The sequence below is a fragment of the Pongo abelii genome, chromosome 7, assembly GCF_028885655.2.
Source record: "Pongo abelii isolate AG06213 chromosome 7, NHGRI_mPonAbe1-v2.0_pri, whole genome shotgun sequence".
NCBI classification, from domain to species: Eukaryota; Metazoa; Chordata; class Mammalia; order Primates; family Hominidae; genus Pongo; species Pongo abelii.
The window spans coordinates 117,009,514-117,036,131 of NC_071992.2; the positions used below are offsets into that span (position 1 = coordinate 117,009,514).

The 26,618-nt window shown below is 46.1% G+C and overlaps 1 protein-coding gene and 1 long non-coding RNA gene across 2 annotated transcripts; one reads left to right on the forward strand and one right to left on the reverse strand.

Moving 5' to 3' along the window:
- The first annotated feature begins 1,634 nt into the window (after positions 1-1,634).
- On the forward strand, positions 1,635-25,386 carry LOC103891366 (uncharacterized). The gene is made up of 3 exons (XR_655609.2): positions 1,635-2,417; positions 4,031-4,112; positions 24,223-25,386. It is a non-coding gene; the product is annotated as an uncharacterized LOC103891366 (long non-coding RNA).
- LOC100458923 (large ribosomal subunit protein eL43) lies at positions 10,751-11,116 on the reverse strand. Its single transcript, XM_002819333.6, has one exon. The coding sequence runs from the start codon at positions 11,088-11,090 to the stop codon at positions 10,812-10,814; it is 279 nt and encodes a 92-aa protein (XP_002819379.1). The 5' UTR covers positions 11,091-11,116; the 3' UTR covers positions 10,751-10,811.
- Positions 25,387-26,618: the final 1,232 nt, after the last annotated feature.

Consider the following 26,618-nt stretch of genomic DNA (forward strand, 5'->3'; position numbering starts at 1 on the left):
ACACCTGATACTGAAACTATGTTACTTATATATGTTATCTCATTTAATCCCTGTTATTATTACTTTTATAGGTAAATAATGTAATTTAAGTTTTTTATTTTGCATGTCAAATGTGAAAATCTGTAAGAGTAAGTAACTTTGATTGTACAACACATAAAGATCCTTGAAATTAGTTGTAATTAAAAAGATTTTGCTCTTTTAAAAATGGGAATTAAACTTTGATTTTTAATTCTAATTAAAAATGACAATTTTCTTTTTTAAGAATAAAGATATTAGACACTAGTGAACTCATATAATTGCTCTGCAGTTTCCATGGTTGAATATTTTGAAAGCGAAATAATTTTTCCAGTTGTAAAATACTGTATGAAATAGAAGTATTTTATAAGAAATTAGATTATTTAGAATATATAGAATAAATTATATTGAGTCTAATATTAATCCTCATTCATGTTGATAATCTCAGTTTATAGGTTGAGTGACTTGGTCAAGGTCATGGAATTGCAGGTGATAAAACTTATATTCAAAATATGGGGCAATGATTGTTTGCTTGGCTGATCCTTTCCCTCATCCTTGCTTTAAGATCAAAGATACTGTAGTTTTGCTCATTTGATACCTGTCTGTGACTAACATGCTAAAGAGTTTAGACTTGATCCTCAAGTTAATAAAACTAGTGAAAGCTGGACCATAATATGAATATGATTAGATCATTGTGGCCAAAGGACTGGAGAAGGGGAGCTTGATTGGAAGGGCTTGTTAAGAGTCTAGAGGAGATGATATCAGCTTCAACAAGTCAGGGATAGTGAGGATAGGGAGGATTGAATGTAACTGATTAATATCTTAGAGACGCAATAGACAAAACTTGGAGACTGTGCACATGTTGCAGGGTTAAGGGTGAGGCCAAGGCAGGGGCTTGGGCAACTGAACAGATTGTGACACCGGTGGTGAAAATAGAGAAAACAGGTGAAGAAGCCGGCTGGGTGTTAATGAATGATTTTGGTTTTAGATACCTTAAGATATGATCCCTTCAGAACAATAGCTTGGAGATCATCATCATCAAAATATCCACTTGACCAAATCTGTAGTCCCCAGGCCCCTGGAGCAAGGCCTGCTGCCCTGGGTGTCTTGGCAGTTGTTCAAGCACGACTGGAATCTGGCTCAGCATTAGGCCAAGTGAGCACAGAGCCTTGCACTGCTGCATGTTTAAAATTACTTGTCAAGAAAAGGAGCTACAGAGAAGAAGGGCTGTGACGGGGGAAGGCAAACATCCGCACCGTTCAATAATTCAGCGCAGAGCCGTTCTTGGCTGCTAAGTTACCATCACAAGGAGCATTTTTAAAGTCAAACCCAATTTCCGTGCGAAGTCATGCCTGAGCAAGCTGAATCGTTGCCAAAAGACAAGAGAAGACTCCAGACCTTTCTATAAACAGGCCCTGAGAGTTACGGGGTACTGCATGATAAAGCTGTCAGTCTGGTCGCGGCAGCCTGGCATGTGACTCATTTGCATATGTCACTTCCTTTAGCGTAATCCAGTCCATGGGCCTCTAACTGCCAATCCTGTGGGCAAATAAAGCTGTCCAGCACAACCTGCGACGATCAGATTCAGGCTGTATTTAGCGGGGGAGGGGTCTGGCCTCATATCCTTCATCTTTATGCTGCTCCGCTCCAGCTCACAGCCCCTCCAATTGGATGGAGCTCTTCCAAGGGAGGGGCATTTCAGAGGAGGATCTCAGGGATAGCCCCTTTGTGGGGCTGGGCCACCAGACTGGGGAGAGTGGAGGTGCTGGAACTCTGGAGGGACTGGCTGAGCCAGCTTTCCCAGTGCACCCCTCTGGGAGGGCAGGCTCTGGGTGTTGGCTGCCCATCTCCTTGCTCTCCTCTGGCACTGCTTCTATGCCCCCTTGGTTAGCCTGGGAGCCCATCCTACCCAGACTTAGGGTCAATAAGCAGAGGACCTGTAAGGAGTCCTTGATGGGATGTACAGCCCTGCCCAACCCTGCGCAAGTTAGGGTATTGATGTTTGTTGTGTGGTGAGCTGCCTGCTTATGGCTGGGTTTGGGCCTCCATCCATTTTTATTTTCTTTGAGTTGGACTCTGGGCAAAGCTTCTCCCAGCAGGCGGAATCTGGCCTGGGGGCTCCAGCTTCTCTCACCTGCCTGGCCTCCCAAGAGCTAGAGAGCTCCACATCTCAACTCATCTATAACCCATTAGCAGAGCCATCAGCTAGCAGAAACTAGGAATAATAAAAATGTGCCGTATTTTTACAAGCTGGATGCCAGGCTTGGTGGTCAGGACACAGACTGCTTTCAGCTCCCACATGCCCCTCCTGCTAGCTGCTTTGTGCAGAGTACTGGCTACATGGCTGCAGGTGAGAGCCCTGCCTGTGAACAGGCCACCAGGATGCTGGAACATACCAGTTGGTAAGTTCGGCTTTACAGACCCTTCTGCCATCCTCCCTCTGCCCTGCCATTATGTAATTCAAAATAAAAATGATACTGACTCTTAAAACACAAAACTGATACAGATGCTGAGATTAAAATGATTTCACTTGAGATATTTAGACTGTAAAATTTCAGTTCAGTTCTCACTGAAGCCAAACATTTTTCAGTTTTGTGGGAGATGCCTGCTGGGCTGAGTCTCTAAATCCATATTTCAGCTACCTATTGAGTCATCCAGCTCTGCACCCAAGGGCCCCAGACCCCAAGACTGCTTTCTTGCCCCTGCCAGCCCCTGTGGCTGGGCCTCTCTGATGCTGCCTGCCTCTCAGGGCCTGCCCATCCCTCCTCGATTCTATCGTCCTGCTTAAGGAAACTCCCCAGACCCTAGCTAACAGGGCGTATGTCTGGCTTCTTCTTTGCCTTTCATGCTGGTTCCCTGAGTTTGGAGGAAACGTCTGGATTCACTCGAGGGCTCCATCCCAGAAGTGACACAGTTTTGCCTGCACTCTTTTGTGTTTAGATTCCAAATCTTTCCTGATAATGTCTGAATCTCAATTTTAGTCTTGCCAATAACTGGATCCGTAGTCATCCATCACACCTGGGGAGTCAGGACAGTGGAGAAAGAAAGTTTAGGAACTCTGGCTTCCTTTGTGCCCTTTCGTGGCTTTAAAATAAGTCCATGCATTATTTGATACTCCTCCCTTCAAGAGATGGAGCTGAATTCTCCTCTACAGTATGGGCTAGACTTAAGAAGTTGCTTCTTTTAAACAGAATGTGGCTTCTTTCTTGCTCTTTCTCTTGGATCAATCATTCTGGGGGAAGCCAGATACCATACTATGAGGACACTCGAATAGCCCTAGGGAGAGGCTCTTATGGTGAGGAACTAAGGCCTCCTGCCAGCAACCAGCAATGGACAGTCATATGAGAAAGCCACCTAGGATTGGGAACTCCTGTCCCAGTCCAGCCTTCAGATGACTACAGCCCAGTCATCTTTTTTTTTTTTTTTTTGAGACGGAGCCTTGCTCTGTTGCCCAGGCTGGAGTGCAGTGACATGATCTTGTCTCACTGCAACCTCCGCCTCCCAAGTTCAAGCAATTCTCCTGTTTCAGCCTCCCGAGTAGCTGGGATTACAGGCATGTGTTACCATGCCTGGCTAATTTCTGTATTTTTAGTAGAGACGGGGTTTCACCATGTTGGCCAGGCTGGTCTCAAACTCCTGACTTAAAGTGATCCACCCTCCTTGGCCTCCCAAAGTGCTGAGATTACAGGCATGAGCCACTGTGCCTGGCCCCCAGTCAACACTATGAGCACACCCTAGTGAGAGATCCTGCACCAGAGCCTGCCAGCTAAGCCACTTCCCAAATCCCAACTTTGTGAGATAATAAAATGTTAACTGTTTTAAGCTGCCAAATTATAAGGTAATTTGTTACACAGCAATAGATAACTAATACTTGCTCAAAAGATACAACTGGAGAGAGGGATGGGAGGGGGTCTCACCAAATACTTTTCTGTATAAGGAGCTTTCATTTGATTTAATCCCCCTTTCCCCTGAGAACATCACATCCTAATGGCTTATTTACTTCTCTGTCTCCCAGATAACCTATGGGCTCCTGAGAGCAGGGATTGTGACTTACTCATCTTTGATGTAGCCAAGTTCTAACAAACCTAAATGTGCAGGTAATGTAACATTCTTTATTTTTCTATAACTCTCTGAATATCTATTTTGAGTATCTGCTCCAAGTGGCAGAAACAGCCAATTCTGGGGCCCTTTACCTCTCAGATCTGACTTCGCTCACTCCTTCCATACCCTTTTGAGCCATGAGGAGCACCTGGCTGCCTCTGTACCCTGCAGGATGGGGAAATTCTCCCAGGGGTTCTCAGATCTGCTGGGACTCTATAAGATCTGCCACTTCCAGGCCACTTCTCTGGACAGGAGGCTAAAATCCCACCCCCACTGCAACCTTAGGACTCACCGCAATGGCTAATTCTTTTGCTTTCACCTTTACTCTTAGTTACTTGCCTCTGATTTCCAAATCTATTGTTTAGGGCCAGGACCAGGGACATTCTAGGCCATGTGTGTGTGTGAGTGTGTGTGTGTGTGTGTGTATGATTTTTAAACTTTTTAACAAATTATAAAAAAAATTTTAATATACAGGCCAGGCATGGTGGCTCACACCTGTAATCCCAGCACTTTGGGAGGCCAAGGTGGGCAGATCACTTGAGCTCAGGAGTTGGAGACCAGACTGGCCAACATGGTGGAACCCCATCTCTACTAAAAATACAAAAATTAGCCGGGTGTGGTGGTGGGTGCCTGTAGTCGCAGCTACTTAGGAGGCTGAGGTGGGAGGATTGCTTAAGCCTGGGAGGCAGAGGTTGCCGTGAGCCGAGATCACGCCACTGCACTCTCGCCTGGGTAACAGAGCCAGACCCTATCTCAAAAAAGATTTTTTTTAATATACAGAAAGATCAGAAAATAATATGACACTTTTGTACCTACTATCAAAAGTAAACAGATGTTAAAATTTTGTCATGTTTGCTTTAGATCCCTCTTTTCTTAAAAATAAAATAAATCACTATAGATAGAGCCATGCACCTCCACTCTCCTCTGCTCCCCGGAAGTATCGACTATGCTGAAACTGGCATTCATCTGTCTCTTGTAAATTTTTGTTCTGTTATTATTTGTTTATGCATTTAAAAAGAATGTGTTCTATTATATACATCTAAAAAGTTTTCTTATTGTATGTGTCACTTTTTTCCTACTCCATATTATGTTTATTTTCCTCATTTTAAGGCAATAATTTACTTATAGCGAAGTTTACTCTTTTTAGTGTAGTGTAGACTTCTATATGTTTTGACAAATATGTCCAAACATGTAATTACCACCACAAGTAAGATATGGAACAGATTTGTTACCCCAAAAAGTTGCTACTAGGACCTTGATAATTGACATACGTATACTAGGCTCTAGAAAATGGAAAGCCTACCCTTGAATCTCTAAGAGTGTTTTGTCTGCCATTCTGCGCTGTTACTTCCTGCTCGAAGCAATCAATGCCTGAGAACTGAGGGGGAGATGGTGGCAGAGAGGTATGAAATTCACAAGCAGGAATCTCAGTTAATATGCAGCCACCCTTGCTCACCCCCAGTCGAAGTCCTAGTGCCTAGCCAAAGCTAGATCCAAGAGAAATATTGGTATTCTAGTGAGTAAATAAATGAATAAATGAAGCAACTTATGTAGGAAGGTAGATAAGGGATTGTTCTCTTCTCCATCTTTTCTGAGTACTGGGAGTTACCAAGGAGGCTTCAAGGTTGGGCTTTAGCCCTGTTCCTTTGGTCTCCAATGCTGGGGGAGATGCGGATTGATTGCAGCCTCAGGAGCAAGGCGTCCTGCATTCCTATCTCCAATATTGCCCAATACAGTCTCGTAGGCTCTTCCTGGGTTGTGTGAGTGTCTCCTTATGGGATATCTGAGCTCTTGCTTGCCATCATTCACTCAGTGAACCAGCAGCTCAAGGCTTTTTCTTCCCATGAGAAGAATGAATTCACTTGGATTGTTAAGTATAAAAGTGTTAGGGAAAGACTCTTTTAAACTGCTAACTGTAAGGCTTAACCTCCCCGGTAATGGAGATCAGTGCTCCTTTCTACTTTCTTTGCAGCCCAAGGATCTTCAGCAACTATGGCTCCCAAGATGGTACATATTTTCCAAAGGAAAAATGGGTTATGATTGATTAGTTATGTCTGTACAAAAGATGGACAGAGAGAGCAAGAGAGTAAATATAGCTATGCTGTATTCACCAACCCTGACCCATGCCTTTGATGATACCATATTACTTTTCCAGGATGTTGGTAAAACAAGCCCTTCTATGGCAAAAAGCCTCCTCGCCCTTCTAGGATGCCCAGTTTCTTTTTCTTTTCTTTTTCTTTTCCTTTTTTTTTTTTTTGAGACAGGGTCTCCCTTTGTCACTTGTGCTGGAATACAGTGGTGGACCATAGTTTACTGCAGCCTCAATTTCCTGTGCTCAAGCAATCCTCCCAGCTCAGCCTCCCAAGTAGCTGGGACTACAGGTGCACACCACTGCACGTGGCTAACTTTTTTTTTTTGATATGGAGTCTTGCTCTGTTGCCCAGGCTAGAGTGCAGTAGCACCATCTCAGCTCACTGCAACCTCTGCCTCCCAGGTTCAAGTGATTCTCGTGCCTCAGCCTCCTGAGTAGCTGGGATTACAGGCATGCGCCAACACACCCAACTAATTTTTGCATTTTTAGTAGAGACAGGATTTCACCATGTTGGCCAGGCTGGTCTTGAACTCCTGCCCTCAAGTGATCCACCTGCCTCAGCCTCCCAAAGTGTTGGGATTACAGGTATGAGCCACTGCACCTGGCCAATAACTTTTAAATTTTTTTGTAGAGAGGGGGTCATGCTATGTTGCTCAGGCTGGTCTCAAACTCCTGGGCTCAAGTGATCCTCCTGCCTTGTCCTCCCAAAGTGTTGGGATTATAGGCGTGAGTCACCATGCCCACCTGCTCAGTATCTTTTGGTGTCCAACAGCTAACTGACCTAGACAGACTCTATGTCTGGAAGCAGCAATGATGGGGGTGTTCTTCTTGTGGCTAAGCTGAGAAGATAGCAGCAATGGAGTTGGCTTAGCACTCCTGCAGACCCTCTGTGCCACAGGCAAACCAATACAGGTGTCTGAACTGGCCTTCATTTCTTATTGAAGGTCTTGGCAGCAAGTCCCAGGGTATTTTCATTATTTAGCATCCTGATTGAGGTGTGTGTCTGTGTGAGAGAATGAAGCACACAGGTCCTGCATCTCATTGCTTCCTCTGCTGAAAGAAAACAGGCAGCCTAGCCTTGGGAATTCTAAGTCGCAATGGAAAAAAGAGCAGTCCCAACTCTTATCCACTTTCCTGTTGCATGTACTGGCCCTATTGGGGTGGGCTGTCCACTGGGGGTTTGTTGACTTTTTGCTTCTGCTAACTGTTCACAAGAAAAAATCCAAGCAGAATCTCTGTGTTTTAAAAAGTACTTAGCTAAAGTATGCAGCAGATCTCTTTCTTCTGCCCCGCGGGGGACTGGCAGGTCTCTACCAGTGCCCAGTGGAAGCAAAGCCTCTGCACAAAGAGGTGATGCCTTCACCCCGCAGGGCTCCTGGGGACCCCCTGGGGGAGGGGCAAATTCAGGGAACAGCAGCTGCTGAGGGCCAAGCTCCAATGAGCTTCAGTTCTTGCTCACTGCAGATCAAAGAAGTCTTGCTGTGTCCAGATCATATAAATATTGAATAAGGCTGCTTGGAATCCTTAAAGGAGTTTGGAGAGAAGGAGGAGTTCAGTGCAGAAGATGGTATCAGAAAATGCTGACCCTCAGCTAAGAGCTAATACAAAAGTCAGCAACAAAGAAATGAGAATGGATCCTATCAGGCATGGCTTCTATTTTTGGCTTGGAATTTGCACACACATTGCTTTTAAGGTATAAGTTGTGCAAGACTTTGACTGTCTGGGTCAGAACTATGAGAAGGAGAAAAGCATTTATCTCTTGGTTTGATTTTCTAAACTTTCCTCCTTTATTCGGAAGTCCAGTATATTAACTTGACGCTCCTGGCCTCACGCTGTCTTTCTACACTTGCTGCAGGAGAGTTCTCTACCCACTCCTGGGGCAGGTGGTCTCAGGGGTCTTTCATGAGTAGGCTATTCTCCAAATGACCCTTGTTGATTTAGGAGTCATGTTTGCTGGGAAGCCTTCCGTGACACCCCAAAAGTGGACCAGGCCCTTCTGTCCGCAGCCCCACAGGCCCCAATGCTCATTTTCACCAGAGCACATGTAACACTGGCTTGTGTGCGTGTCCACCTCTCCCATTGCACTAGAGCAGCTGGGGCAGGCTCAGTGCCTTAGTCACCAGTACATCCCCAGCCCCTAGCACAGTGCCCAATACATAGCAGGTGCTCAAAAAACATGTGCTGAATGAATGCACAAGAAGAAGTGTATGAGGGAAGTTCCCAGGGCGGCCCTCCAGACAGAAGCTTCTTGAGTTCTTGTTGTGGCTTCTCTAGGTAATCGCTGGTACCACCCAGGAGATCAGAATACCGATCCCCCAACTTGTCTGCCCTCAAGTGTAGCACATCCAGTAGGCTACTTTATGAGACATGAAACTCTTTTCCTATGGTGTGGTGAGTCTGGTTGCAAATCTTTTTGGAGCAAGTGGTGGGCACGTAGTCAGGCGTGAATTCTACCCCGTGGTTTAGGGTTAAAGCCTGATTTCATGAGTCTCTTCACAGGCTTTTCAAATTCTCTCACCATCTCTGGCTGCTCTAAGCCCAGATTCTTGAAGTTTAATGTCTTTCTTCACATCTTACCTTTTTGTTTGTTTATTTATTTTGAGACAGGGTCTCATTCTGTCACCCAGGCTGGAGTGCGGTGGTGTGATCACGTCTCACTGCAGCCTCGACCTCCCAGGCAATCCTCCAGCCTCAGACTCCCACGTAGCTGGGACCACAAACACACACCACCATGCCCAGCTAATTTTTTATTTTTGTAGAGATGGGGTCTCACTATGTTTTCCAAGCTGGTCTCAAACTCTTGGTCTCAAGTGATCCGCCCTCCTTGGCCTTCCAAATTGTTGGGATTACAAGTGTGAGCCACCACACCCCGCTGTATTTTACCTTAATTATTTTCCTTGTCAGAGGCTGGGACATCTCTCTCTCTTCTTTGTGGGTTTTTGGAAGATGAGGGCATTTTGGAGTCAAGGTCCCTTGGCTTCCAGTTGAAATTCCTCTTCTTGCAGCCCCTTGGAAGATTCTGTAGGCCTGGTCTTGAGTCCCCTGTGTTCATACTTTGTGTCCTTCCCCGTGCTCTGTTCTCCGTCCTCTTGTCCTCTCTGGAAGCTCTGTCCACTGAATGCATGTGCCCAGGCCTTGTGTCCCATTGAGGCTCGACCCCCAACCCATCCTCCACAGCCCCTGCCCTGCAGAAGATTCCTCATTCAGCCACATCCTCACCCAGGCTGTCATCAGCTCCACCTCCCACCAAGGGTCTCCCACTGATCTCCCTCAACTTCCCAACTTCCACCGCTTCAAAATTGTTTGCCCAGCCTGGGTCTCCCCTCCGTGCACTGTGAATTGGGGAAAGGACTTGCGGTTTCAAATAGTCACTCACCTCTGTCCTCACTTGCTCTTTCTAATGAGAAGGTGCCATAGGCCTTGAGAAAGTGAGCAGGGATTTACCAGGAGGACAAAGGGAAAACCTCATTCTGGGAAGAGGAAATAGCCAATGCAAAGCCCCAAGGAAGAAAAAGAAGTGAAAAAAAAAAAAAAAACAAAAAACGGCCAGCAACCTGGTGTGACATGGGGTGGGGTGGGAGCCTGGGGGACAGGGTTGAAATCCTTGCCTTGAAAATAATTTTACAGGGAATCATCAAAATATCTTTGGGTAAGACTGTTATTCATTAGCTCTGTGTTTATATTGTATTCCTCAGTTCACAGACAAAGGGCTAGTCTTGAAATTGATAAAAACATTGATGAGAAAAATTAATAAGAAACTGATTGCTAAAAGTAGCCAAAGACCTATAGAATGAGTAAAAGATATGATTAGAAGTTCACAGAGGCTGAGTGTGGTCGCTCACCCCTGTAATCCCAGCACTTTGGGAGGATCGCTTGAGCCCAGGAGTTCGAGACCAGCCTGGTAACAGAGCAAGACACCGTCTCTACAAAAATATATTTTTTGAGATGGAGTCTCCCTCTGTCACCCAGGCTGGAGTGCAATGCCATGATCTTAGCTCACTGCAAACTCCGCTTCCCAGGTTCAAGCGATTCTCCTGAGTAACTACTGGGATAAAAGGTGTGCGCCACAATGCTCAACTAATTTTTATATTTTTAGTAGAGACGGGGTTTCACCATGTTGGCCAGGCTGTTCTCGAACTCCTGACCTCAAGTGATTCACCAATCTTGGTCTCCCAAAGTGCTGGGATTACAGGCGTGAGCCACTGTTGTGCCCAGCCACTACAAAATATATATATATATATAGGCATGGTCACACAAACCTGTAGTCTCAGGTACTCAGGAGACCAAGATGGGAGGATTGCTTGAGCCGGGGAGGTCGAGGCTGCAGTGAACTGAGATCATGCCACTGCACTACAGCCTGGATGACAGAGCAAGACCCTGTCTCAAATAAATAAATAAATAAAAGTTTAAAAAATAACTCAGATGGGTGCAAAAGAACCTAATAGTGGTTGCCCAAGCGCAGGTCGGAGAAGTGTGGGAACTAGGCAGATAGGGAGCAGGGGCAAGGCAATTGTTCACTGTGAACCTTTTTTTTTTTTTTTTTTTTTGCATAAATTAACTCATTTGTTATAGGCCAGTCATGTCTCAAAGAGTAGAGGAGTGTCTACTGGTCTTTCAACTCCTTCAGTCTTCTGATGGCGGACTTTACCGTGACAGCGGAAGTGGTATTGTACGTCCAGGCACCGCCAGCCACTGTCTTCATGCAGGAACCACAGTGCCAGATCCCCACAGCTCGTCTCTTCATCTTGGTTTTGCCACAAAAAGAGCAAGTGTACTTGGCGTGCTGGCTGATTTCAATCTTCTTCACCATTTTCCGGAGGGAGGCCCCATAGCGGGTCCCGTATTTACCAACGATCCCGACTTTCTTGGTACGTTTGGCCATGTCGCCGCGACGTAGGTCCGAGCCCAGAGAGCCACTGTGAACCTTTTAATACACATTTCCTCAGATTTGAATCATGCAACTACGTACCCTATTCAAAACATCACATAAAAAATGAATTGCTTATTCCCACAGTCTTTTTTTTTCCAGAATAGCTCTTCTGTAGCTCAACTGCCCGGGGAGCCCAGCATCCAGCTTTATGACTCACAAACCATCTCTGGTGATCTCAAGTGTTAAAAAATAATTCCCCCAAACGAATTCTTGGACACCTTTAGCGAGCAGCTGCGGAAGGTCACCCATCTGTGAGCCATTACAACTCCTTCCAGGTTGAAGATGACCCGCTGGTCTCTCTGGGGGCTCTGAGTTACATGTCTGTGTTTCTCTACCTGCTTCTCTCCCACACAGTTCATCAGTTTCAGGTGGTGTCTCCATGCCCTTTATTTTGGTATCTTTCTTCCCTGAGCATCTCTGCCCTAAGATGTCCTGGCTGAGAAATTCTGTGAGAGGTTCTCACCCTCTCTGGGCTTTGGGATCCCTTTTCCAGACCCTGTACTTGGTGCATATCCAATGGCTTGCCCAACTTGAACACCTTTTAAAAACCTTTGAACCCACTCTGTGAAAATCTTGCAAACAAGGAGCAGCTGGACTGGAGAAAGAGCCAGCCAGTTGCTTGCTACTTTCTCAGAAGTACGGTGGAAAGCACCATGTCCCAGAGTTCCAGGAGGTGAATGGCAGTGTTAGCCTTCGCAGCCCTGGGATATGACTGCCTGAGACAATGGCCCTCTCCTCTACCAGTGGTGTTCATGCAATTGCCCTCCTTAGGACACACAGTCAGAAATTTCCCAGGAGAGCTTTGGGCCTGGACTTTTCTCCTTTTGGCCTAATTGCCCTGTCACATCTGTCACTCAGGTCTAAGCTAACTTACTACCCACACTTCCTTAGGCAGATGCTAAATAAAAGATTAATAAGCTGAAGTCCAACCAGGCCGACTCATTTCCCTGCTCTTCCTTTTGGAAGCTGACCTTTTAGAAGCATTCTGTTCATTTGTGTATCGCTTGTTTCAGTCCCAGAATGAAAGAGTTCTATATCTTTGGTTACACATTTGAATTCCCAACCAGTTATAAATTCTTAGAGTGTGCAGGGACCACCTATTTGCCATCTTTGTTTGCCCACAGTCACTAAAACACAGCCGACCCTCTCACCTGAGTAAATGAATGAATGAGAAGTTGAGTGGATCTCTAACACTATGTATTTAGATCTCCTCTGTCCAGTGGAAATGCCTGTGATGATAGAGATGTTCTATAGCTGTGCTGTCCAGTGCTGCGGCCACTGGCCACAGGCAGCCACTGAGCTCTTCAAATGTGGCTGGTATGGCTGGAGAACCAAATTTTAAATTTTAATTAATTTTATTGAAATGGTCATGCATGGCTAGTGGCTGTCATATAGAATGGTATAGATATAGGTCATTAGCTTTATAATTTGATCATCCACATTGATCTACTATGGAACCTTCTTAATTAACTTTTCTTATTTCACAAGGCCCAAAAACTTTCAGCAACAGTTTTAGAAGCAGTGAAAAAGCATATAAGCACTTCCTATGATCACCACAGGCGGACAGAGGCCAAAAGGAGAAAGAGTGAATAGAAGTTCATTCCGCCTGCTTTTTTTCTGAGAAAGTCTTGGGTCCCTGGGAGTATAAAGAGTCAGTCTCTTGGTTTCTGACTCACCCAAAAGCTACCCCCTAGATTGCTCCAAGTCCCCACCAGCAGGCCAGGCACAGAGTCAGGATGCGTCTGAAGAAGAGTGCCACTTGCTGAGTCATCAGCACCATTTCTCAGAACAGGTGTTCTTTGGCCAACCTCCTGGGAGGGCGCCCCACCTGTGGTGCCTTCACCTGCAGGGTGACTGCAGCCCGTGGACAGGCATGAGGTTCATTCCTGCTCAGGAATGTTGGAGGTGGCATGGAGCTACCAGAAATGTATGCCTAGAGACCCCAGAGGAACGAGATCCAGAAACTGGTTTTGTGCTATGGCACAGGGGCTCTGCCAGAGGCTGAGTTCCCTGCAGCAACTTTAATGCCACACAAGGACCTTTTCTTCAGTACTTGGTCCACCTGGCTACATCCAATGTCTCTACTGGCAGAAGGCAGAGTACTTTGTCATGCAGGGTGCGCGGGGCTCAACAGTCACAGTAGCGGGTGGCTGGAGAGGAGGCACTTATGGATGTCTGTGTGTGTGTGTGTGTGTGTGTGTGTCTGTGTGTGATAGTGGGGGGATCCCCTAGATGCTACTGTCCTTGAAGGGCTAGAACAGGACAACCTCTCCACACCCAAGGTGAGCAGTGCTCATGGCTGTCTGCCAAAGGAAGGCAGTTCCCCTTTGCTTTCTGGGTTAGAGAATGTTCACAGAGCAAGTTATGAACACTCCCATGATGCCAGGTCACTAAGCCAGAGTTCCTAGGGTTGCACGCATCCTCTGCTCTCACCCCTGAGGGATACAAGCAACAGGTACCTACCACATAGCATGTGCCAGTCCTGAGCTATGCCGTCCCCTCTGGGCAGCCCAACTTGCTTACCAGGTCTCATTTGGAAGACAAAAAGATTGCAGCGCAGGGTCCCTGACACAGCAGAACTCCCAGGGTGCCTGAGGCCTAGGGTAGTGTCTGGGTGCAGTCTTGTTTCGACATAACCTACACACCCTACAGGCCCAGGAGGTAGGGCTGGTGCAGCCCAAACTGCACATGACACACAGGAGAAGCTCCAATTCCCAGTTGCACAAACAATGCCTCATTCAGGGGCTCAGGGAAGCGCAGAGGTAGCTGTGACTCCGCACTGATGTGCCTCGCCCTTCTCTCACTCTGACTCTTCTGCCAACCACATCTTCAAAATCTTCGGGGCAGGGGCAAGTGTAGGTTTGGAGAATAACTGGTGTCCAGGTATCCAATTACTGCAGGAGTAAGATGCTGACATAATGGCAGGCTAGTGTCAGCTTGTCATCCGGGCCTTTGCTTCTTGAAATCCCATCCAGCTGTGTCTAAAAGTCCTGTGGTTTCTATCGCCCTACTTTTTCAGAGCAACTAATCTCTGCAGACGGTGTGGCTGGATATTTCTGGGTCAGGTGTGACTGAAAAGGCTGGTGTGAGCAGACCAGCCCGGCCATTCCAGAAGGCTCCTTTCGGGTTTCCTGGAGAAGGATTGTCTCAGTCTATAGCTGTGGCTTTGCCCATTTCTTGGGATGCTGAAGGTTAATACCTCCAGAAATTGTTTCCTTAAAAAAAGAACACTTAATTGAGGGCAAAGCTATCTGTGCAGCATAGTCAGAGAATCTTAGATTTGGATGGCTAAAGAGAATGTAGAGATCACAGCTTCATCTGAAGGGTGAGGAAAACAATACCAAAGAAGTTAGGTAATTTGGCCAACGCCACTCAGCTTATAGGCAGAGCTACCAGAACCTTGAGGAGGCAGTTGATCAAGACAATGCTTAAGTTCATGAGCTGAGATTGGCTTTGAATGGACACAGGAGACTTACTCTGGACTCCTCACTTACAAGAAGGGGTATGGAGTCAAAATTATTTTGATGAATGTTTTCCTTTTTCCCCCAGTATCAGACCCTAAATTTTATCATCTATTAAGTAGGATAATAACTTGTCCTCCTCATCAAACGTTTTGCTTTTTCTTTTTTCCTAGATTGCACATACTGGATTTACATAATTTGTGATTCACTTGATTGACTGAATCTGACTGCAAGGGAAGACTCAGATCCACCTTCCCGTCTCCAGGGAAGATGGTGCTGGGGTCAAAAGATGCCAAGACCTCTTGGGAGGATGACCTCCAAGGTTGAACAAGCAGCAAAGCTTAATCTGCCCTTTCTTCCTGATAACCTGCCTGTCAACTCTCAGGGAATTTGGACTGGTACGTACTGAGATGAGAATGAGAGGGTGATACCCTCTTATGCTTTATGTAAACTTTGGTCAGATGAACCGCTTTGGCCTGGGGAGAGATGTGCAGAGCCTCATTGCCATGGACTGGGATATGTCACGAGATGATTGAAGCCTCTGCATTTTCTGTGAGCCAGATATTGTCTCTCTTCTCTATCTTGCCCTGGAAATGCAGGGGCCTCTCAAAATAGGGTCTGGTAAAAGGATCAGCTGATGTTTTCCATAAAGTTGTTTTTTTTTTTTTTGAGACTGAGTCTTGCCAGGCTGGAGTGCAGTGGCGTGATCTTGGCTCACTGCAACCTCCACCTCCCGGGTTTAAGCGATTCTCCTGCCTCAGCCTCCGAGTAGCTGGGACTAAAGGCGCAGGCCACCACGCCCAGCTAATTTTTGTATTTTTAGTAGAGATGGGGTTTCACCATGTTGGTCAGCATGGTCTCAATCTCTTGACCTCGTGATCCACCTGCCTCAGCCTCCCAAAGTGCTGGGATTATAGGCATGAGCCACCACACCCGGCCCATAAGGTTCTTTAAAGAAAGTTCTTTAAAGAACGTTTTTTAAAGAAAGTTCTTTAGAGAAAGTTTTTTAAAGAAAGTTCTTTAGAGAAAGTTTTTTAAAGAAAGTTCTTTAGAGAAAGTTTTTAAAAGAAAGTTCTTTAGAGAAAGTTCTTTAAAGAAAGTTTTTTAGAGAAAGTTCTTTAAAGAAAGTTTTTAATTGTTCTGCTGGAGGTCATTCCAGTTCCGTTTCTGAAACAGTTGCTGGTTAAGAGTCTGGTGGCCACCCGTCCTCCATGGCAGGCCAGTTCTGTGGTGGAAACACTGCTGTTCTGGACACGTCAGGGTTATTAACTGGTTCTGGGGCTGACGGTTGAGGTACCCCACTGAACTAGGAGTGTATTTGATACTATTTGGTAAAATTCTCTCAACAAGCACAGTGAGCTATGACCACACTACTGCACCCCAGCCCTGGGACAAGCAAGACTGTCTCAAAAAAAAAATTATTGAGAAATGCCACAGATATTGAAGTCATCCTTAAGATGAGATGATTTATTATTCTAGCATGTGTTGAAAGGATAAACTGGGCAAACATGTCAGGTATTTGAACAGATCAGGGGAAAGTGGGTCTTGAAAATGGAGAGCCGGGGCCAGGATGTCACCAAGAGCCACCACATGTCATCCTTTCAAGGGGCTTTCCCATACCTGAGGCCTGATGCTTGCTCGAGGAAGCTGAGTCCCCAGAGGCATTTGCAGCCTGTGTACACCTGGAAATTAAAGGTAGTATCTGGCTCCTGTTCTTTTAGCTGAGTCAAAGGCAGAGTTGGTGCCTGATCATTTACTTTAATTTCTAACAACATGGGGGCTTATGCAGTCCCTGCTACAATGACGTGATCTCCAGCTGATAGGGGAGAGGGCAGGAGGCAGGGACTCAGGCTCCGGAAAGTAGCACTTTACTGGGAGACAATGCGCAAGAGTAGCTGTCATTTTTAAGTCCAAATTGCTCAGGTCTGGAAGGTTCTGTCAGGGCAGGAGGCCGAGGAAGGTTGAAAGCAGGAATTGTTTTGCTCTCTTGGGCATGGTAGCAGATTGAATACCAACAATAGCACGCACACTTAAATCATTCCATTGGGCTGGAGATGTTCTAGCCCAAGGTCACTTATTTCCAGTTTGAAGTAAAATGATCTAAGTTGTTGTCTTAACATTTTCAGATGCATTTTTGAGTTAAGCTTTGGCCATGCTGTCAGGCAGGAGCTTTGAGAAATGTTGTTAGCTTTGGAAACTGCTCCTTCTGCAAGGACCTGCGTGGCCTGGAGAGGTTAATCCATTTCCCAAGGCTCCTCTTTGGGCCGGGAGACCTTGGTGCCCTTCTGACCTGCTTTTGTCCTGGTTCCTAGTTCGAGCCCACAGAAGTCTTTCACTTTTGCTTTTCTGAAGGACTTTCAAAAGTCTGGAAAAAAACAATAAAAAAAAAAACCCAAACACAAACATGTGGGGTCAGATTTCTGCATTTGGATGCTGCTTTGACTACAATAATGTCTATTCCTTAGAAATGTAACACTGCCTTTTATTTTCAATGGTCATGGCCAACTTTAACACAAGGAGAGTTGGTGTCTGAAATACTAAATGTTTTCAGGCTTTGATGATCTCAGCCCAAGAGTGATGGGAGCAGGCCCAGAAGAAGGGGTGCTCCTGGGCGTGACACCCCGGTTCACTCCCCACCCCTTGCGAATAAACTTCCATCCTCGTTTCTTTGTTGGGGACTCCACAAGCAAATGGAAGGTGATAAAGTTTGAGCCTCCTATAAAACTATTCTTCCCTCTCCTGGGTGAGACAGGCCTGGAGGGAGGAATTGCTTCATTGCTGAGTTATGCAGCACACACTTGCTGTGCGTCCTGAGCTGAGCTGAGCTATGTAAGATCAAGAGCAGAGGGGGCTTTGTTCTTGGCTATTGGGAGCTCCATGCAGAGATATGGAACCCCAGGCCTCAGATGCAGACTGAAGAGGATTTAACCAAGGCCCGTGACTTTCCGGGGACATCTCTTGCCAGGCTCAGATATCTGGTGGGCACTAGGTATGTATTCACTCCAAGAGTGGTACTGAGAATGTCCCCTTTAGGCCCAAAGATGAACTTTGAACTTTGAAATGAACTTTCAAAATATATGTTTAATGTGTAACAACCAGCTCTCGGGGTGGGGGAGAAGCCCTGATTTTGTATTGTTTGCCAATTTCTGTGGTATAAATACTCTCACCATGGCTGACTTGAAGGTAGCAACATCATGTCAACTGGCTTGCAAATTTCCTGAAAATTAACAATGGGCTTTTGCAAGTAAAGTCCAGCTGCAGCTCACCACTGGCTCTAGCCCAGCACGGTATTACCGAAACTGACCTGAAAACACAGAGCTTTGGAGCCAACAGACCTGGAGAGGATTCCAGGTGCATTTTAATTCTCCTCTCTGTGTTTCACCAAACTTGTGAATAAAACCCACCTGCATGTGGGAGACATTTTAATGGAGGGACAGACTCCCTTCACTGAAGATAAATTATTATTTCTTGGTACAGCAGAAGGCAAAGAGGGAAGTGGGAATTCCACCACACACGTCTTTGTGAATGAAGCACTTTCTCTGTATCAGAGTCTGTGCGAGGAGCTGTGAGAGATTCAGGAAGAATATGACCTACCCTCGTGGAGCTCCCGGTCTGAGTGGAGAGACAGACAGGACAACCAGTAACTGCAGAACAAAATGTCCTATAGTATTTGATCTAACAAAGAACTGAGGGAGGGCAAAGGAGAAATGATCAATTCAGATTTATGGAATTGGAAAAAGGCATCGTGTGTTTGATGAATGGATGTAAGTCTTCCAGCAGAAGGTCAGATGTGTAGCAAGAGTTCCCTAAACATTGATTCCCATCTAGAGTGCTTTCCACTCTAAGAATTCTGTGTCCTAGTACCAGTGTGCAGAGAAAACTGAGTAGATGCTGGATGAGCTGTGCCTACAATTATCTGCAAAATGAAAGCTAAAAAGCCGAAGGCCTATTTGTAGCTGAATTACCAAACGCTGAGAGGATCTGCCTGGCAGGATTTGGGTTGGCTGTCCTTGCTGCCCAGAAACAGTGCACAGTTTTCTGCTATCCATCTCACTGGAGCTGAGGACCGTGGCATCCCAATCACAGGTACTAGGGGGTTGGGGGAAGTGCTGAGATGGGGGAACAGAGTGGAGGTGGTTATCTCTCCAGGAAGGATCCAGAACACAGTGGCATTTTCAGTACCAGCTTCTGCAGTCTTTGTAGATGTGCTTCCTGCATTCCAGTACCCTCCTGAAGGGAGGATTGGGGAACGGGCTCCAGCAGGAGGATGTAGACATCACACAGATTGGCAAGGCCCGCTCTCCTATTTATGGGGGAGAGAGTGTGCTGTGGAACCTGATGGCTGAGAACTTGTTCTTAGGGTGTGCGAGGGGGTGGGGGAAGGAGAGAGGAAAGGGAAACATCTGATTATTTGAGCCCAAGCCCAGCACCACCAAGTGAAGCCCGCCCCGCGAAAGGCAGCGTGAGCCTTCCTTATCTTGAGATTTAGGGGAGCTCTTGCAGCTTGCACCCTGGGAATTCTCCTCAACCCTCCCACACAGCAAGGAAGATGCCTGGCAATGTGTGTTTGCCTGCCTGACTGTCTGCTGCCTGGGAGAGGCTCCCACTCCAGTAACTCTGCCAGAATCTGGAGCCCTGGATGGGTGTGTGGGAGTGGGGCAGGGAGGGGGTGCTGGGGAGAGTCTTTGCTGCTCTCACTGGCCAGGGTGGGGGACATCTGTTTGGGGATGAGAGACAGAGTGAGAAGGTGCTTGAGCTATTAGCTGGTTCATCCAGCTCACTCACTCTGAGGGGGCCAGGAAGCAATGATTTGTAAGTTCTGGGGTGGGTGTGTGTGTGTGTGTGTGTGTTTGTGTGTGTGTGTGAGAGAGAGAGAGAGAGAGGGAGAGGGAGAGGAGAGAGAGGGAGAGAGAGAAGTCATGAGAAAGCAACTTGGGGTAAATAGGCAATACTTGTCCTTAGCAACCATAACCCTAATCCACAGTAATTTAAATTATTTTACAAATGTATTTATTTGTCAAATAAATTTACAAGTATAATTACATATAAATTGGATTATTGGTTTTGTTGATGATTTGTTTAAGGGATTATTGAAGAATGAAAACACTCGCTGGAACAATCCAGCCCTCCCTCCCCATTTTACTCAGAAAACAAGAAAAAAAATCTTTAGAGAAAAATGTTCTGTCTCCCCATTTTTTCCCACTTGTCCATTACCTCTCACCACTGCAATTACTCTCTCTGCTTCCCTTTGATCCCCATGCCAGTTCACTCTGTTTAGTCATTCATTCACTCACTCATTCATTCAATCAGTCAACCAGTTGGTCAGTCAACAGACATATCTCAGGCACACGTGCCAGGCATTAGTATCTACGGGTGGAGGCTGTTAAATAAGCTGATTTTCATTTTCATTTAGTCTCAGAGTTTCCGAACAGTTCATTTCACTCCCAAAAGGAGTGCACTTGCACTCTTCTCTCGGGGAAAATGTCTGATTATCTGAGCCAGCAAAAGCAGCTGGGATGCCGTGGAGGTTTCCTGCATCCTGCTGGGCTTGGCCAAGATGACACCAGGGGCTCTCGCCGATGCTGAGATTCCATGGTTTTGTTGTTATAATTTTTAACGTAATTGAATAGACACGAAGGAAGGACTGTGGTCCCTAAATTAGATTTTCCCCCTTAACTCCCAAGTGATCGATTCCAGTAAAGTCAAGGCCAGACAGGCTCCCCGACTCACGCTGAGCTCTGCCTTCTTTCCAGTGTTTGATTACCTGAGGGCTGTCTAGATTGAGCTGAAGGAATTCAGAAAAGGGCAGTATGAATTCTCCAGCGTGGAGGCCGACTTTGTGGAGAGGAGGCAGGGCCTATGTCGATGCTGCTCACTCTATTTTCAGGGCTTGGCACCATTCATCCTCAAAAAGGCTACGGGTCCTCACTCAGAATTAAAGGTAATGATTAAAAATTATGGGCAGGACAGTCCAGGTGTGGTGGCTCACGCCTCTAAGCACCTTGGGAGGCTGAGGTGGGCAGATCACGAGGTCAGGAGTTCGAGACTAGCCTGGCTAATATAGTGAAACCCCATCTCTATTAAAAATACAAAAATTAGCCGGGCATGGTGGTGTGCTCCTGTAGTCCCAGCTACTTGGGAGGCTGAGGCAGAAGAATCACTTGAACCCAGGAGGCAGAGGTTGCAATGAGCCAAGATCATGGCACTGCACTCCAGCCTGGAGGACAGAGCAAGACTCCATCTCAAAAAAAAAAAAAAAAAAAAAAGTTATGGACAGGACAAAAAGGCAGAAATCAAGCACAAGGCTAGTTTCTCATCGGAGATCCGGCAGCCTCTCTAAGTCACACCAGGCAGAAGGAAGCAGAGTTTCACTTCAGGCCACATCAGTTCGCTCTAACAAGCAGGTTTTGGCATCCCCACGAGGCGCGTCTGCACTCTGGGAACCTGCGAGAGTAAGCTCCATGCTGGCTACCCTGATAACATGAACCCTCTGCCTGCTGCCCCAGCTGCACTGGGTGCTGGGGAAAGCCTGCATTTTGGGTGCGCCTAGGGCCAGGGCTCAGACCATTATCTCCCTGCAGCCTTGCATGCCTTCCCTTGCCTGGTTACCGTTCTCATCAGAAAAAGCAGGATTCTTGCTTTAAGTCCTGGTGATTTACATGAAGAATAATAAGTTCTGGCTTAATCATCCCTCCAAAGATGAAGAAATTCTCCGCCGAGCCCACCCTTCTCTTGAGTTCTGTTCAGAAATCAAGTATTAATATAAATCGAAGCTCTCCCTTTCTTCCCATGCCAGAGGCTGTTCTGCAAAGCTGCCATTCATAGGGAGAACTGGCAATGAAGTGTCTGTCAAAAGGACTGTTTTTACAATTGGGACCTGCCTGTAGTGGTGATGAGGTAATTTCTTCTTAAGCTTCTGGTATCCAAGGAGAGAAAAAGAACAGCAAAACAAGCTCTGTTAATAAAGGTGTGAGAGTCTTTGGGTGTTTGCTGTTATTAAAGAGACCTTAAGGAAGGCTGCTTCTGAGCTAAAAGCAAACTTTTGTCAAAGGTTCATTTTAGAAGGTTCAAAAGACACCAGAGAGAGAGAACAAGAGGCAGGAAGAGGCAGGCACAGAGAGAGGGGATGAGAGGAAGAGAGGGAGCAGGCGGAAGAGCCACGCTGTGCTGGGAGTCACACATGCGGGCTTGGGCAGTTTGATCACTGGAAAAATGTTTTCTGTTAAGGGTTGGTGCAATGGAAGAGAGAAATCTCTCGATTTTTTTTTTAGGATGTGCTTTTGCTGTTGCTGCTCTGTTCGCCTAGAATGCTCTTTTCTGCCCATTTTTAACCCATCTTTTCTAAATGGCTCAGTTCAAATGGCCCCTCCTCCGTGAAGCCTTCTTTGATATCCCCAGTGAGATACATAATTGTTTCACCTTCTGTAGGTCAATAGTAGTTTTTTTCCTTAAATTTTTTTTATTTATTTGTATTTTATTTAATTATTTATTTTTGACACGGAATTTTGCTCTTGTCCTCCAGGCTGGAGCGCAATGGTGCAATCTTGGCTCACTGCAACCTGTGCCTCCCAGGTTCTAGCTATTGTCCCTGCTTCAGCCTCTCCAGTAGCTGGGATTACAGGCATCTGCCACCACACCCAGCTAATTTTTGTATTTTTTTTTTAGTAGGGACAGGGTTTCACCATGTTGGCCAGGCTGGTCTCGAACTTCTGACCTTGGGTGATCTACCAGCCTCGGCCTCCCAAAGTTCTGGGATTATAGGCATGAGCCACCGCGCCCGGCCTATTTTTATTTTTTGAGACAGAGTCTCTCTCTGTCACCCAAGCTGGAGTGCAGTGGCATGATCTTGACTCACTGCAACCTCCGCCTCCCAGGCTCAAGCGATTCTCACGCCTCAGCCTCCTGAGTAGCTGGGACTATAGGCATGTGCCACCATACCTGGCTAATTTTTGTATTTTTAGTAGAGACAGGGTTTCACCATGTGGGCCAGACTGGTCTTGAACTCCTGACCTCAAGTGATCCACCTGTCTCGGCCTCCAAAAGTGCTGAGATTACAGGCATGAGCTACCATGCCCGGCCCAAAATTTTTATTGTTAATTGTGGTAAAATACACATAAGATAAAATTTACCATCTTCAATGTTTCTATGTGTACAGTTCAGCAGTGTTAAGTGTATCCGCATTGTTGGGCAACCACCCTCCAGAACTTTCTGATCTTGCAAAACTGAAACTTTATCCATTAAAAAACAATCTCTATTTCCCAATCCCCTCAGTCCCTGCAACTACCATGTTATTTTCCATCTCTTAACTACTCTAGGTACCCGGTAAGTGAAGTCATACAATAGTAGTCTTTTTGTGACTGGTTTATTGCACTTCATATGATGTCCTCAGGGTTTACCCATGTTGTAGCATGCGTCAAAATTTCTTTCCTTTTCAAGGAATAGTAATTTAATTTAATTTTTAAATGGCATTTATAACATGCTGTCTTATTTTTAAGCTATGTGTGCATATTATATCTCCCCTGTGGAATTTGAAATTCTGAGTTTCTCTCCCTTTGGAGTCCTGTTGTACCTACAGCCCAGTGCTTGGCAGAGAGTTTGTGCTAAAGAACGTTAGTTGAGAGGATCAAAAAACCAATGCTACCCTAATGTCTTGAGTGGGCACTCCTAGACCTCTCTCTCCTTCCATACCATACCCCCAAAAGGCTCAACAGCAATGTTTTGTTTGTTTGTTTGTTTTCTTACAGACAGGGTCTTACTCTGTCACCCGGGCTGTAATGTAATGGCGTGATCATAGTTCACGGCAACCTTGAACTGTTGGGCTCAAGCAATCCTCCCACCTCAGCCTCCCGAAGTGTTGGACTACAGGTGTGCACCACCACACCCAGCTAATTTTTAAAGTTTTTTGAGAGATGGGGTCTTGCTATGTTGCCCAGACTGGTCTCAAACTCCTGGTCTCAAGCAGTCTTCCTGCCTCAGCCTCCCTAAGTGCTGGGATTATAGGCATGAACCACCATGCCTGGCCTCTAGGGCAATTCAACCTAGTCCATGTTGTCAACGGGAGATGAGCAGAAAGGGATTGGTATCAGCAATTTAGGCTTGTCTTAGCCTTGAACCAGGCCCTCATCTTCTCCTGGCTTGAGTCTCTGCTTCCTTTTGGGAAACACCTTTGAAACACCTTTCCTGAAACAGAAAAGCTGACCCAATCTTAAAAGAACAGAAGGCCAGGACAGAAAGAGTGAGGAGTGCAGGAGACAAGTCATGCAAGAATGGAAGCTAGTATTTAGATTTTTTATCCTGTTAACTTTCTGGATGTGTGTGTCATCCTTGTCACTAGGCATCTTCTGATAAAGGTGGGGTTGGTAATGGGGTGGGGGTCAGGGGACTGTGGAAGTCTTGCTATTAATCATACTAAGCATCTTTTCTCACCTTCTTCCCCCAAGTCGTCCCTATGGAAGATTTGCCTATTATGCAACTCAGGAACAATAAGGGAAGCCTGGCTAAAATTTGGCTTAGGATCTTGGAGAACCAACTGTAACTTTATGCTTGGTCTGTAATAGCTATCTTTGGAGTTACTTTAGTTAGCTTGGCTCCTAACCCTGCCCTTTCCCTTTGTTCTCCCACAGCCATTTGTAAGAGAGGATCATGGAATGAATACAGGCATTGAGTCAAGCAGTCTGTGTTCCACTGGCGGTGTGACCTGGGGCAGGCCATTTCACCTCGCTGAGCCTTAGTTTCCTCATCTGCAAAATGTGAAAAATATCACCTTCCTTACCAGGCTTTTCTGAGGATTTAACGACATCATGTTCAGTGCCCAGTATGGGTGGATAATACCCAGGAGTTTCTTCCTCTTCTCCTCCTAAGTTGACTTGATGCCCCCCACTGAAGATCATGGCTGAACTGGCTCAATTTCGATCCAGGACTCCTGACTTTGTCTCTTCCCTAGTTGCCCGCCACACCCATGGACACCCTTAGGTAGTTTATCCTTTTGGGACAACTGGATTCATTAAAGAAGGGTATTCTGGGGTGGAATAAGGCCCTTTTCAGTCCCCATGGAGCCTTTTTGGAAGATGAAGTTCTCAAACCCATAAGAGAATTCACAGAAGAGCACACCACCCACAGTTAGCTTTCCCTCTCAAGTGCTTTATCTCCACATGGGGCAGATGGCTCTTTGTCTGCATATGTTATTGGAGCTTTTGGAGTCCAGCCTTCAGAAGAGCTCTAATTTTTGGATTCATACCAGTTTATTAGAGAAGCCTAGTTCTAAGGATTAGCAAATTGGTAGGTGCTCAGCCAGCCCAGAACAAGCAGAACCATGACAGAAGTTTCTGGAATGATCTCACAGAGTCAGTGTCTTCATGGACCCAGGGGGCCTAAATCCAATAGCCTGGATTTGTCACTTTCCCTTATTCCCTTATCAAACTCTTCCCTTTTGGACATCAGAGAAGGAAAGTGCTTCCTGCAAGGGGGCAATTTGCAAAGCTTCATGGAAGTGGCATTTGAGTGTGGCCTTAAAGGATGTGTAGGATTGGGAACCATAGATATTTAGAGGAAGGCATTCCTGGCAGAAGGAACAGGAGCAAAACACAGAAGTGGAAATTAATAGCAGCATTAATGGAGAATAATTTGGGGAATAAGATACACAAATGGAATAATAAAAATAGCATAAATTAAACATTGTGGGAGTCATTCTGTAAGATGGCCCCTGGTGATCTCTGCCTCCTGTTCTTCATGCCTTATGTAACCCCTCTCCTTGAGTGTGGTCTGGAATTACTGACTCACTTTCAATGCACAGAATGTATCAGAAGTAATGGGGTATTCCTTCTGAAAATAGATTATAAAAAAAGAGTGTGGCTTCCTTCCTGGCATTTTTGCTTGCTCTCTCTTTAATTGTGTGCTCCAAACAAAGCCAGCTGCCATGCTGTGAGGAAGTTGTGTGTGGAGGACCACATGATGAGGACGGAGGCCTGCCAACATCCATGTGGTGAGCTTAGATGCACCCCTTCCCAGTTCCAGCCAAGCCTTCAAATGGGACCACTTGACCAACTGCTTGACTACAATCTCATGAGAGACTTTGAAGCAGAAGCTAAGCTGTGTCCAGATACCTGACCCATACAAATAATGTGAGATAACTGCTTGTTGCTTAAATCACTAAGTTTGGGGGTAACTTGTTTGCAGCAATAGATAACTAACATAAACACTTACTATAATGCGCCAGACACTGTGATAGGTCCTTCATAGATCTGATATTTAATCAACAATATTAGGTGAGTATTATTATCCCTTTTTTTTTCAACCTTACAAAACTAAGGTTTAGGCATCTGCCTAATTCCTGTTACTATCTAGTAAGTGAAGGATCTGCGATATGAACGTAGGTCGTCTTATTCCTGGGTATATGCCCTTAACATGGACTCTCTACATTCTACAAGCAGTGCCCGTGGTTACAGTTTGGTCCACTCCTGCTGCCCCATGTGTTGCCCTGCCCCACCTTCCCTGAAGTCTCCAGCCACCCAGCCCTCATGTCTCAGCAGAGCCTGGAAGGAGCCCTGGGGATTCCTCTTAAGTGTTTTGAGCAGAGTCTCACTCTCCATGCTCAGTTGCCTCAGCCAGGCTGTGCCACCTACATCCAGCTCCATCCCTCCGTGGACAGCTGTGGCCTGGCCCCTAGGAAACCATCCTCTTGTCCTTGCCTCCTTGCCACCCCTTACCCTTGGCACTTTCTGGGGTCTTAGAAGCCTGGGATAGTGGTGTAACCCTCGGGTGGGGTAATGGTACCCTTTCTCTGACCCTGGGCTGGATGTTACTTCCTTGGAGGCCATATCATCTCTTTTAGGACCCCCAAAATACAAATTTTCCATGGATTTATATCATGGGGCTAGGGGAACCCAGAGGGTCCTGCTCCCACTATAGGGGACAGAGAACCCTAACCCTGTGGGTCCCTCCCTGGTCTGCCCAGCCTTACTCTGCTTCCTCCACAGTTTCACTGGATAGTGGTTTGTTTCAGGGTATTCCCAGGATACTT